At 32.9% G+C, this 14,571-nt stretch overlaps 1 protein-coding gene across 2 annotated transcripts in view; it reads right to left on the minus strand.

The window, feature by feature from the left end:
• Positions 1-9,196, minus strand: part of LOC114330708 (E3 ubiquitin-protein ligase LRSAM1) — a 182,723-nt gene extending 173,527 nt beyond the window's left edge. For both annotated transcript variants that reach the window (XM_050644062.1, XM_050644061.1), the window contains exon 1: positions 8,909-9,196. In XM_050644062.1, the coding sequence (XP_050500019.1) occupies positions 8,909-8,962 (54 nt within the window). In that variant the 5' untranslated portion in view covers positions 8,963-9,196. The remainder of the gene's footprint in view (positions 1-8,908) is intronic.
• Between the last annotated feature and the right edge of the window lie 5,375 nt (positions 9,197-14,571).

The following is a 14,571-nucleotide window of genomic DNA, read 5'->3' on the forward strand; positions in this document are numbered from 1 at the left end:
AAAATACGCAGTAAGTATCCCGGTGCAGGACAAGGAGGCGCATACAACAGCTAGGAGTATATTCGAAAACTTCATACCCACTTACGGGCTAATGAAACAAATAAGGACGGATCAAGGGACGGAACACAAAAACGAAATAATGTCGAGTTTGACGAAAATGCTCAACATCCAACATAACTTCTCGGTAGCTTACCACCCTCAATCGATAGGAAGCTGCGAAAAATTACATCGCACACTTAACGAGTACGTCAGGTGTTTCATCAACGAAGGTAAGGATGACTGGGATGAGTGGTGTAGAATGTTCACATACTGTTACAACACCACCCCCAATTCATACCATGGGTACACACCTTTTGAATTAGTATATGGGCGGCCAGCAAATATACCTGAGAACCTCACCTCTAACATCCAACCATGCTACAATATAGACGCATATTATAATGAGCTTAAGTATAAACTTCAGTTTGCGCATACCAGAGCCCGCAAAATTTTAATACAACAAAAAATAAACAGGCAGGGGCGGAGCCAAATCGTAGCATCACCTCAGAAATTCAAAGTAGGTGACTTAGTCTTAATTAAAAACTAAGAGAACACCAAATTCGATTCGTTGTACAACGGTCCATATAGGATATCAGAGATAGGTAAAGTTAATTGCAAAATTGAGTTAAAACCGGGAAAAGTAAAGGAAGTTCATAAAAATAGGTTATATTCATATAAGAAGTGAATTAGTGTGGAAAAAGGACTAAAATATATTTAATTTGTAAATAAGATTTAATATGCTTATAAAATAGGTACCAATTTATTAGAATAAGGAATAATATAAATATTTTATTGCTATATTTTGGATAAAAATAGGATTTCTGTTAAGTTAGGGTGATAATATAGTTGAGGCCTTATATCTGACGATATAAGCCCTCTTCTTTAAAAGGGGATGATGTAACATGGTACGTTAACCCTTAACATTGAACAGAACTTTTACGAAACAAAAACATAATATAGTTTACATTAGGGTACATATTATGATTGGCATTGACCGATAGTAACCATGCATGTTGTGATTTAGAATTGTATATAAAAGCGACGAGAAGATGGGACGATTCATTAATATCCATTGTTAGTCATTCGATGAAGCAATAATACACTAAACGTGACATTGTTATTATTTACATATAAAATGTTGTTATGGTTAAATGAACGCTGTGAAGTTCAAATATAAGTATAGTGAAAAATGAAGGTACTTTATTATACATCCAATGAATCCCGGAATTAGGGCACTATAGCTCTGCCACCAGATGTAATACTGACATAGGATGGTTACTCTTTATATAATCACTATTTTAAATATTTAAAAAAATTTAGATGAAGAATGACGCAACTGTAAAACGGGTTGACAATGGGGGAATAAATTAAGATAATGAAATTCGAACCAACAGGATAAAAATAAAAGTCATCATTGTAAGAATAAACGCCGTACCGATGCTCCTGGATGATTACTCCTCATTTAATCCCTATTGGCATTTTGCAGTTACGTCATTCTTATTCCGGACCGGCGATATATAAGTACCTACCTAAGATAATTTTTATTTTCAGTTTTTATTTTATTAGTTTGAACTAAAAAGCCTAAATAATAAATGAACAAAAAAGAACATTCCAATCGTGTTTTTATTTTGATTCCACATTTTGCTGGATCCAGCTGGATTGCAATCACTACATAGAGCAGTTCAAATTCAAACATGGTTCAAAACAAATATGCATTTGCCCACTTTGTTAATTGGTATGCTAATCAGTGAGATTTCAAATTTTCTGAAGAATTTATCAAATTATCGTTTTTAGAAAACAAAAGTTCATACTTTTTAAAACGTTATCCTAAGCAAATGTGACTGCTTACAGGTTTCTAAAATTGTCAAATGATTTTCATCATTCTTCTTCTTAAGGTACCGTGCATTTCTGTGTAGGCGTCCACCATACATTGTCTTGTCAGGTGAGCTGTTACTGGTGTTAGATAGTCAGGATTAAATAATTCTGGTTTTAGCAGCATTTCGAAGCATTTCATAGCTGTGTTTTCCTGTCCATTGGCCAATATTATGCAGCCATGACATCATTTTACGTCCCAGACCCCTGTTACCCTCTTCTTAGTACCTCCTCATTTTTGACTCTATCCTTCCATGATATTCTAAACATTCGACGCAAGCACCACATTTAAAAGACTTCAAGTTGGTTAACCCATTAGCGCCGTGCGTTGCTTTAAAGCAACGGCAGACATGCCTGTATTTGGGAGGAGCTTGAAGTCATAAGACAGTCATAAAAGAGGTGTGACCTTGCAAATTCCATCAACCATAATCGCTCACACTCGGTTATGCCTATCTATTTGCGGTGTTAAGAACTGTTTGTAAGTTTGGTGCATTTGAAGTTGAGCATAATATTAGAACGTAAAAATAATGGACTTTCGATTTGAGTAAGTACCATAATTTCGATATAAATGAAACTTATTATTTATATATGTTAAATTTGTGTTGATTATACTTCTAACAAAACATATTTTCAATAATTTATATGAATTGATCAATAACTACTTGTCAGTGCCTGTTGTAACCCAGCCGTTGCCTTAAAACAACGCTAGGCGCTTGTACTACCTATATTTTAAATTTTATCATTTTTGTTCTAGACGAGGATTTTCGCTTGCTCAAGCCCTCGATATAATTTATAATGATGAACTAGGTGGCGATATTTTTGTAGAACCTCCAGATACAAATAATGTAGACACTGACGAGAATTAATATGAACCATTCGCGAAAACCGAGTTCCCAGAGGATGTCCGTTAACTCCTAAAAATGAGTTTCTGAAAAAAGATCGAGGTTATTTTGAAACAGCTATTGACCAAATGATGGACAATTATATGTCCGGTGGATGGATCATCCTGCGGCACTCAAAAAGTAGGTCAAGTAAGAAAATTCTCTCAGAAACTCAAACGAAACGTACTTGTTTCTAGACCCAAATTAATCGCCAAGTATGGGAGGAACTGACCAAATGGATCAGAATGTAAGTTGCTACCGGATCAGTATTCGTGGCAAAAAATGGTAATGGCCAATTTTTACGTGGATGCTCGATGTTGCATTACAAAATAGTTGGATATTGTATAATAAAACTGGCAGAGAAAAGGTATCGCAATTAGATTATATTATAAGAGAGATTGTAAGCACATATTTAGCGAAGTATAATGTACCTAGTAAAGGAAGTGGAAGACCGTCGGCTTCCTTGACAGCATCTGTCGACAGCCGAGTATCGGCTGACATTCTTTTGGACATCATACCATCAATAATTTGATACAGTACATTCCAGATGGGAAAAAGAGAAGATGTGCGTCTAAAACATGTAAATCTATAGTTAGAACAATGTGTTTAAAATGTGATATTGGACTATGTACTTCCTGTTTCATACCGTTTCACTCTCGATAGTGTAAATTTTTATAATTAATCACATCGAATTACATTTTTTTATGAATAAATATCTATTTTTGTTTTATTGCCTACTTTACTGTATTCCTAATGCTTTAATTTTTTGGTTTATTATTTTCAACAAAAACTAGGTAGTGTAAGCGCCTAGCGTTGCTTTAAGGCAACACTTAATATCTCAGAAATGGAATATCTCAGAAAAAATATTTTATGAAGTTTTTTATTATTTAAACACAGTTCATTATTAATATTGCAAAAAATAATACAAAATCAATAATTTATTAATCTCGGCGCTAATGGGTTAAGGGAGGGTATGGTATTTTTGATTATTTTCTTCAATTATTTTTATTGGCTTATTCGATTGTAAATATTTTCAAGAGTATACCATTAAAATTTCAAGTTAATCCGAGCAAAATTGACGGAGATATGGATATATACAAAAATTTTCTTAGTATTATTGACAAAACTACATTTTTTTTTAAACGTGTTTTCTGAAAAACATGTTTTTTTGAGGCGGTGTAAAAGTAATGCACCGATCTTTTTGAAATTTTGCATACTTCTTTGTTAGATATATTACTAGGTAGTGACGTTGAGTTTTTGCTTATTTTAACAATTTTTTTTATACAGTCAAACCTGCCATATCCGGATCAATGTGGCGACAGACCGATCCGGATATGAAAAAATCCGGATATCAAAACCACTACTTCTTTTATAGTCTCTGAAACGTTTTCTCCTTCATATATTCCAGTAATCAACGCCGTCAATAACTTTCTAGATAGACACGTTTTATAGATTCTATAATACATTATTTCGCCATGTTTTAGTTCTTTTTTCAGTGCGTTGTCCAACAGCAGGACTGCCTTTCTCGGTAGATTTCGGTAGATCCGGACGGCGCAGAACCGTCCGGATATGGGGAGGTCCGGATATGACAGGTCCGGATATGGCAGGTTGTACTGTATTACCATTTTTCTCTTTACCGAACACACTTCACTTTTTTTCTTTTTTCGATTTTTTCACTTTAAAGTTATACCATGAATTTAAAAATAAATATAATCATAAAAACTCGACGTCACTACTTCAAGAAACTCTTAAAACTAAAATAATCTTTTTGGTTTGTATGTTTCGGATGATTCTGTCCGAAGATATAGTGTACACCGCAAATCATCTTTTTTTTGGATCGTCTACTTAAAAATGACGCCACCACTTCATTTTTAAATATTTTTCAATAAAAATTTAACTGAATAATCTTCAAGTGTTGTTATCTAAGATAGCCTTTTACCCATTTAACTTAACCCCACCACTTTCAAGGGAAAACGTTTTAAAATTATGCAAAAAAACGCAGAATTAACTATACCCCCCCCCCCTTAATGAAACTGGCCTTCGACGTCCATGCTTCCATTCAGTAGAAGAACACAGGCCAAACTAACACTTTAGCATCTTGTATCGAAGGGTTGAAATCCAACTTACAATCAGTCAGAAATTTACAAAGCCTCAAAAGAGCATTTCTGGCTTGTTCTACTCTGCTCTTAATTTAATTCTCAGAGTCCCAACCCTTATTCAGCAGATAACCCAAGTATTTAAATTGCCTGACTTGTTCGATTTCTTCCTCAGATACATAATATCTTTGCGTTTGGGTAATTATTTCTACTTAGCATATTATCTGTCACTATAGCTGTGTCATCGGCATACCTGATGTTATTAATAAATATGCTGTTAACTTTAATATCCTTATTAGAGTCTGCCACTGCTTCTGTGCAGTCTGTTTCGACATATTAATTGATCAACATTGGAGACAGCCTATAATCTTGCCTTGGTGTTTTGGCTAGGGCGATAAATGTAGAGCAAAGCCAATCTTTTTAAAATTAGCCTGCATCATACATGTCATTAACCCGCCATTACACGCGTCTTCTATTGTGACGTGGTTGCACGCGTATGAGCGTCGCCCTCACCTACATAAATTCGACTTATTTCGAGGAAGAATGAATGTCAACATGTAGAAATATAAAATGGGTTGTACTCACATATTATAGAAAGTCTCGTAAACCAATTTTTTTTTTTAATAATTTAACAAAACAAAAGTAAAAATAATATAGATCAAAAGCAAATTTTCTTAATTTTAAATTTCAGCAAGCCACTTAAGAAATTAACGTCCTTTACGCGAATTCATTTTACTAAAAATACAAATTAGAATTAACAACTGTTCTGAAGCTATTTCTTTGTGGCATTTATGTAATTTAACTATTAATATTTTGTATTTTAATAACGACGTCCGAGGTGGATTTCGAAACGTCAATAAAATCAATTTTTCAAGTCAAATTGTGGCTTATTTCCCAATTAGAATAGGTAAATTTAAAAATGGGTTCCTAACCAGTGGCGCACCTAGAATTTTCCTCTGGGGGGGAGGGGGGTTTGCTTGGGTACCGAAAGTTTTTTGTATTATTTGTGAAAGACAAGTTACATTTTCCTACTTTCTTTTATATACAGCGTGTCTACTTGAGTTGGAAACATATGGGAAACTTTTTTATTATTAATTTTACGAAAAAAAGTTATTCTTTATAAAAAGTTCTGCATGCCCCAAAACCTAAGATTCAATTATCAGATATCAAATTTTCTCAATATTATACGAGGTATGTCAAAAAATATGAATTTCGGCTAAGGGTAAAGTACCTTTATTTCTGTCAATATCGAAAATTCTTATTATGAAAAGTTGTTTGGAAATAAAAACCAAGCTCAAATATGTAATTACATGCTTCTAATTGGAAAAAAATATTTTCCAAATTTTTCTCAAATTTATTGATACTAACTTCGCTTTTATTCATTACACATACGATAACTCTTTTATTATTACTTTTACGAAAAAAAGGTATTCTTTATAAAAATCTCTGTATGTCCTAAGACCGAAGATTCAGCCAACAGATATGACATTTTATTAATTTTATACGAGTTATGTCAAAAAATATGAATTTCACTCAAGAGTAAAGTACCTTTATTTTTCACAATATTGAAAACGGTTATTAAAAAAGTTGTTTAGAATTAAAAACTATGTGTCAATATGCAATTACAGCCTTCTAATTGAAATACTGTGAAATATAAAGGTGCTATAATATTGAGCGAATTTCATATTTTTTGACACACCTCGTATAAAATTAATAAAAGTTGATATATCATGGTTGTGTCTTAGATTTTAGACCATGCAAAGTTTTTTATGAAGAATAACTTTTTTTCGTAAAATGAATAATAAACGAGTTATGATATTTGTAATAATTAAAAACGATGTTGGGTATCCATAAATTTGAGAAAAATATTTTTTTTTCAATAAGAAGCATGTAATTGCATATTTCATCTTAGTTTTTAATTCCAAACAACTTTTTATCATAAGAATTTTCGATATTGAGAGAAATAAAGGTACTTTACCCTTAGCCGAAATTCATATTTTTTGACATACCTCGTATAATATTGAGAAAATTTGATATCTGATAATTGAATCTTAGGTTTTGGGGCATGCAGAACTTTTTATAAAGAATAACTTTTTTTCGTAAAATTAATAATAAAAAAGTTTCCCATATGTTTCCAACTCAAGTAGACACGCTGTATATTTCTATATGCTCTGGGTGGGATTTTAACCCTCAAACCCCCCCTCGTTGTGCCACTGTTCCAAACCTAATCCAAACAATAATATTTTAATTAAACCTACCTAAATATTAAATAAAAACCTAAAAGTTTCTTTGAGATAATAGAAACGTGATTTCACTGTGATTGCACGTGCAGTGAGGAATTCCCTCACTTGAAGAGGGATGTCTCTTCTTTCAACTATCACACAGCACACTGACCGCCTGAAATATTCTATAACTTTTTCATACCCTCTCATAAACCATGCTAAAGGCATTCCTGGGTGCTTAAGGTTATCGTATTAGTTTACACAATTTCATTGATTATAAACAAATATGGTGAGGGATTCCCTCATAGCGCGTGTAATGGCGGGTTAAAGAGCTTCACAAAATGTGTATGTTTTTTTTTATTAAGTAACTTGATTGTTTCTGCATATCAGAAATTTTGTCATTATCCCATCACATTATTATACAGAACGACCAAATTTTGCAGTCAGGAGCCACCAAGATTCAATACAAATTAGAGAAAATATAAGGTTTTTTTTTAGACACAACAAGGCTTTGTTGTTGGAATATTCTATGTATTATGTCTTAATATTATGTACAGTAGGAAAAATGGAAGAATACCCATGAACGAACATATAAAACATGCTGTATTTTCTTGTCACCGTGTCACACAAAAAATTGGCCAGCGCAAGTACATGTAATAATTATTGTTACATGTACTTGCACTGGACAATTTTCTTTGTGACACGGTGACAGGAAAATACAGCGTGTTTTATATGTTCGTCCATGGGTATTCTTTCATTTTTCCGACTGTATATGGGCCATTCCACGAACATACGGCTGTTTTGGATTACTTTGACAACAACTATTTTACTGTGCAACATAAGAAGTAAGTAGAGTAGAGTATTTATTGGTAATAATGTACAAATGTACTTTTACAGGTCAGCAATAATTAAAATTGTCTAAAATTACATTAAAAGTTGACAGTACTTCAGTAAAAAAAACCTATTACTAAAATTTAAAAACTAAACACTAATTAAATTACAGGACAAAACAAAATTTAGATCTGAAGTACTCCTCAAATGAGTAGAAAGCACCCATCAGAAGATAATTTTTAAGTTGTCTCTTAAATTGGTTAAAATCAAGACTTTTAATAGATATTGGTATACAGTTATAAAATTTCAATGCTAGGTATCTGGTTCCATTTCTGGTCCTCTCAAGTCGACTGAAGTCTGGTACAAGGGCATCATGATTTCTAGTCTGATAAGTATGCTGTTGTGTTTTATACAGATCTACATTTTGATGAACATACAACAGGCACTGCATAATGTACACAGAAGGTAGTGTGAGAATCCTCAGGTTTCTGAAAGACTGCCTACAATCGTCCCGATAACCCTGACCTTCGCGATTATGCGAAGTAAGAAAGTAAATGGCCCTAATAATTATTCCAATAAACAACAATGTAATTTGCAATTTACTTTCGTTCTTCTTATTTTGCACAGTAAAATATTCGTTGTCGAAGTAATCCAAAACAGGCGTATGTTCGTGGAATAGGGTATATAAGTATTGTAGAGTGAACCATCCAATACAAACAAAAGTTTGTTTTGATATGCATCATGGGTTTTTCCCATCAACCATGCATATTAGTATTTGCTAGTAAAGAAGGATATTTGATAGCTTTATTGCTCAAAATGGACTAATATTTAACATTGATAATGATATATTAGAATTATTGTAAAGTATTATTATTTAACAATAACAACTTTTTAATGAATTACTTATATTTTGCACTGTTTGTTTTGAATACAGAGTAGTTTAAAGATTTATGTTTTAAAGACTTACCAAATATAATTTATGTTCGAGTTTAGCCTTATTAGGTTGTTTTCTTCTAAACATTTTACAAGGAAAGTTGTTTCATAACAATTATTCACAATTCACAATAAAAGACTGTTTCCTGAATTATTAACGTACAAAACAGCGTAATAGAAATAGTGTATGTAAAAAATGAGGTACAAATTTATTAGCAAATTGGTTTTTAACAGATGTTTTTTTTATATCACTTTATATAATAAATATAATTTACAGAAATTGCACTTTTATGTTTGTTTATAATGTGCACGATGTTGACATATGTCATGTCATGTGCACCTCCCCTATTTTTTAAGAACATTTGACTTGACATGTGGTGCTGCTAAGTCCGTTCACTCACGGTAAAATCAGTGCCGGATTAACCATTAGGCAAAGTAGGCAGTTGCCTAGGGGCCTCGGTCCCAAAGAGGACCTCGCAGAGCCCAAAACGAAAAAATAATAATAAGAATTAAATAAAAACTCTCATAGTTTGTTGAAAAATTCAAATATTGCGCAATACTTAAAAGTGATGGTCGACGTCGACCTATAAAACTACATTAGTCAACATAAACAATGCATACTTTTGTTTACATGTAAAGAAATTTTGAAAGTATTACAAGATTTTTTTACACAATTTATCGTTTTTGCTAAAACCAGTGGAAAAAACATTAAAAGAGATTGGGTAACGTACTCTCCCTTAAATATGTTTACTGCTTTCAATGTATTCTTTGTGGTGAAAATGACACAGGCTTCACAACATAATATTCGGATTGGAAAAATGCTTCTCATAGAATGAAGTCACATGAAGCAGTGACGGTTTAAGGCATCATGGGGCCCTAGGCGGCCATAAGAAGTCGGCCCCTTTATAGCGACCATTTACTTAAAACACATTTACAGATATTTACGTTGTTTGGGAAGTAGTTACTCCAAAAATAAATTACGACAATGTAAAAAAGATCATTTTTCTTTTTTTTTAGATTTCGCAACAACTTCTCATTAATAGTCCATAGCTAATATGTATGTATACACCGTTCTTAGGCGTCAACGCCCTTCGGTAGGGATCTATGGAGGAGTATCACCAAGCCGGAAGCCCTTATCCCTTCCCGTACCGCTCCTCCATAGGTCGATCAGACGCCAGTTTATTCCAGACCAAGCCGTAGACTCTATTGAGTTTTATACTACGGCGTTGGCCTTTTATAAATTTCATGACCTAGCTGAGGCTCGAACCAGCGACCGCAAATCGCAAATCCACTAAACTTGTCGATCGACTGAGCCCCAGCTAACTGGACCGTCAAGACCGACCCATAGCTAATATGCCAAAGAGAAAAAGGGATATTGTGTCGATATATGATTTTGCCCTGGGTATGAGTGCCACACCTTCAGGGGTGAAAAAACATACATTCAAAATAAGTGCCGAAATGAACTGATTAATTCTAAGTAACTTTTGTTCTATCGAGTTTTTTCACTAAATCAATACTTTTTCAGTTATTTGCGAGTAAATAATATGTTCATTTTTCAACAAAAAAAAAACACGTTTTTAGACGGTTTTTCGCAAATAACTACAAAATTAAGTATTTTATCAAAAAAATATTTTTCGAAAAAATATAGCGTAGGTATACAAAATTTAAAAAAATAGTGTATGTATGAAGTATGTAGACCCAGTATGTATAAACAGAACTGGAGCTAATTAAATGTAGATTCTTATTCGACAAATTCCAAATCAAATTTTTCAACGTAAATAACCAAAAATTGAAGCACTTCTAGGTGAAAAACCATCAAAACCTTTTTAAAGTGTTAAAAAAGTTTTATTTTTGTTTTTTTTAACAAGTTTCAAGTATCAAAATTAAGCAAGTAAAGCTTAAAATATTGTTGATTCCTTTTTTTTTGCAAAAAAATCTTGAAAATTTATGAAAATCTTGAAGAAACTTATAAGTATATTATTTATATGATCTGTAAGTTTCACCGGTTCGCAGTGCTTATATTTCAAAACATTGTGATTTAAAGTAAAACAAATTTTTTGAAATTAAAAAAAAGCTTTTTTTTTCAAAATAACTTAAAAATTATTAGGTGGTACCAAAAATCTTAAAGAGTAAAAAAATGTAGGTTTTGCTTTTCTGAATATTTGAGATTTTTGCTTCTTTGGAAGATAAAAATTGGTTAAGATATATGACTGTTCAAAATTTGCATACCCTGGGTAGAGAATTTTTCATTTATTAAAAATTAATTAATGAAAATAGTTTCTATCCTTGTGGGATCGGTACTCACCGGAGAGACTGCAGACGTTCGGATACAATTAGCGTCTCTTTGCAAAAACAATGACGACTTTGCAAGTAACAAGACATTTATTCAATACACGCACTACCCATTACACTAGGTACCTGATTGAAAAATCCACTGTACCATGCCAATGGCCATTAGTTGTCGAGGCATTAAGCCAAATAAAAAAAATTGCATACACTCGTGATTAGTGACTTGTTCAAGCCCTCTCTACTACAGTCCTTTTATAAATAAGCACTTTATAACGATAAAACTCACAGATCATATAAACAATACATAAGTAAAGTAGCTTGTGAAGCGGTAAGAATTAATTTCATTTGGGATGCTAATTAGGGGGTTATTTTCACTAGTTTTTTTTACCCAAAAGATGGGATCAATTTTATTCTGAGCGTATCTTGCTTACTTTTTATGTTAGACATTTAAAAAAAAAACAAGAATAATGCTTTTTTAAACATTTAAACAAGTTATGATGAGTTTTCCATGAAAAGTGCTTAATTTTTTGATTATTTCACGTTGAAATATTCGATTTGGAATTTGACGAATAAGAACCTACTTTTCATTAGTTACAACTCTGCTTCTACTGGGTCTACAGACTGCACACATACACCATTTTTTCAATGTTTTAAAAGCTATATTTTTGCTAAGAATATTTTTTCGATAAAATACTTACTTTTTGAGTTATTTGCGAAAAAACCGTCTAAAAACGTGTTATTTGTTGTTGAAAAATGAAGATATTCACTTGCAAATAACTCGAAAAGTATTGACTTGATGAAAAAACTCTATTGAACAAAAGTTGCTTAGAATTAGTCAGTTTATCCACTTCCGGACGTATTTTGACGGTATATTTTTTCACTCCCGAGAAGGGGTGGACTCAACCGTAGAACAAAAACACACATTGGCACAATATCACTTTTTTCTTTGACATGTTAGCTATGCTTATACCAAATTTCATCGAAGCTCTTGTTTCAAATCCAAAAGTTCTTTAAAATCCGGAGGTTTTGCAATATTTTACCTTTACCGTGAGTGAATGGACATAGACTATACTATAAGGCACATGGGTAGGTAGAAATTGAAAAAAAACACGTACCATACCAAAATCATTACCAGCTTCTAAACAAAATCTGCTTGCAAAATTGATTACCAAATTGAGGGAATGATTAGAACATGGAATATAAAAATGTCTGAAGATAACTGCTTAATTTGTCTTGAAGTCGGTTGTATTTTCTTGATATTTGACAGAAGATAAAGTCAAAAACTGAGTTTGATTGGAAATCATAAATTAACCATTCTCTTTTTTGTGTCTCAGTTAGCCCTATTTGATTTTTTTAACATTCTATTTTTTTTAATTACTTACTGCTTTAATAATTCAATATTAATTATTGCATTTGTGTGGGATGCGGGCCCCATCAAGTGCCCGGGCCCTAGGCGGCCGCCTAGTCCGCCTAATGGTTATTCCGGCACTGACATGAAGAAAGTCAAGCTCACCGATCATGTGTGATGGTGAAAACACTGAGAAGGGGTGAAACGTCCTTGAAAAAAAAAAGAAAACTATAATCAAGATCAAATCACAGAATTCAAAATTTTATAAGGTTTGTTCCAACCATTGACATATTAAGCGTAGACGCGACACATACTCACCAAAAAAGCGTAACGCGGAAACATCATGGAAACAGTCGATCGGTGGTCTATCCTATTTCTTTTAACCAAGCGATCCCGCGCATGTGACAGACAAAGATGGCTAGACTACTCAATCCTATGTCGGCGTTACACCTCGATGCATTGAGTGGCATATGACTAGCCCGGTCTATCCTTAACATGTCTCTGGTTCCAACACAACTATAGTTTATTTTTTAACCAGGAGGAGTAAACTAAAAAGACAGATTCACACCCAAGAAAGTCACTAGAATAATAACCAAATACATCTTCTTTTTTGGTTGATCATGTCGGCCTTCGCCAGTAATCCATAAATATTATATTAAATTAATACGTCGCTAAAAAGTTCCAAAAACAACTGCTTTTTATAAAAAAGCAGACTAACAATCTAAAAATTAAAGGAATAACACAGAAAACACAAAAATCGCCAATATAACTTAATTAACCTATGAAATGTCACTAGTGTCAAAATTTGATAAATGTCATTAGTGTCAAAATTTTATAACAGTGAAGTAAACGTGCCTGCGGTTGGACCAATTACAAACAAACAATACAGCGCGGTAAATTTGAAGCACTCCTCTTGGTTAAAAAAACAAACAATAGAAACCGTCCATGTAACGATTACCGTCCTGCGCAGTAAACAAAATAACCCATGGAACGCACGAAATACAGACACAGAACGCATGGAACGTATTAGTTTATAGTAACGTGATCGTTACATGACGGTTCTCGTTGTGTTGGAACAAACCTAATGGGTCCATTTATTCACGATGTTTACTCAAAATTTTAAAGAACCGCTTGCATTGACATGAAATTTGGTATACACATAGCTAACATTTCAAAGAAAAAAAGTGATTAATTTTCTCCAAAAAGTGCTTCATTTTTTGGTTATTTCACGTTGAAATAAGTATTCCATTTGGAATTTTACGAATATGAACCAATGTTTCATTAGCTACAACTCTGCTTCTATTGGGTTTAGAGACCCGCTCATAAATTCATTTTTTTTAAATTGTTAAGCTATAATTTTGCTAAGAATGTTTTTTTTTGGCTATTTACGAAATACGATCTAAAAACGTGGCTTTTTGTTGAAAAATGAATACATTCACTCGCAAATAACTCGACGAGTATCTATTTACTTAGTGAAAAAACCATAGACATAATAAGAATATATAGACTAGGTAAGGTGTAACGCGAATATCAAAGACATCATTGGCCCATATTAGCTCTGAGTGGTCTAGCCATCTTTGTCTGTTACATGCGCATAATCGCTCGGTAAAAGAGATAGATAGACCACCTAGCTATCACTGCCCGCGTGTTACAATATTTTGCTCAAGATTTCATGTCTATTCTTAGTATGTCTATAAAAACTCTATAGAATAAAAGTTAATTTATTCAATTCTGGACTTATTTTGAACGTATATTTTTTCACACCCGAGAAGGGGTGAAAGTCACCCCAGGGCAAAAGCACAATCAGCACAATATCACTGAGATGTTTGCTATGTGTATGCGCTTAGACAAGGAAAAAAGAGAGGACGGGTAACACTCATTTAACACACATGTTCCAAAAGTGAAGCCAGTTTTTGGTTTGTTTGTCACCAAAAACATGGCGGTCACGTCAAAAATAACAATGGGTTGCCAGTGGTGGGTGTTCGTTGAAGGTTAAAATTTCATAAAAAATAAAGTAAATCAAAATCTAAAATTCGTAATAAAAACATATGTATGTATTG

The sequence above is a fragment of the Diabrotica virgifera genome, chromosome 2 (assembly GCF_917563875.1).
Source record: "Diabrotica virgifera virgifera chromosome 2, PGI_DIABVI_V3a".
Lineage (NCBI taxonomy): Eukaryota > Metazoa > Arthropoda > Insecta > Coleoptera > Chrysomelidae > Diabrotica > Diabrotica virgifera.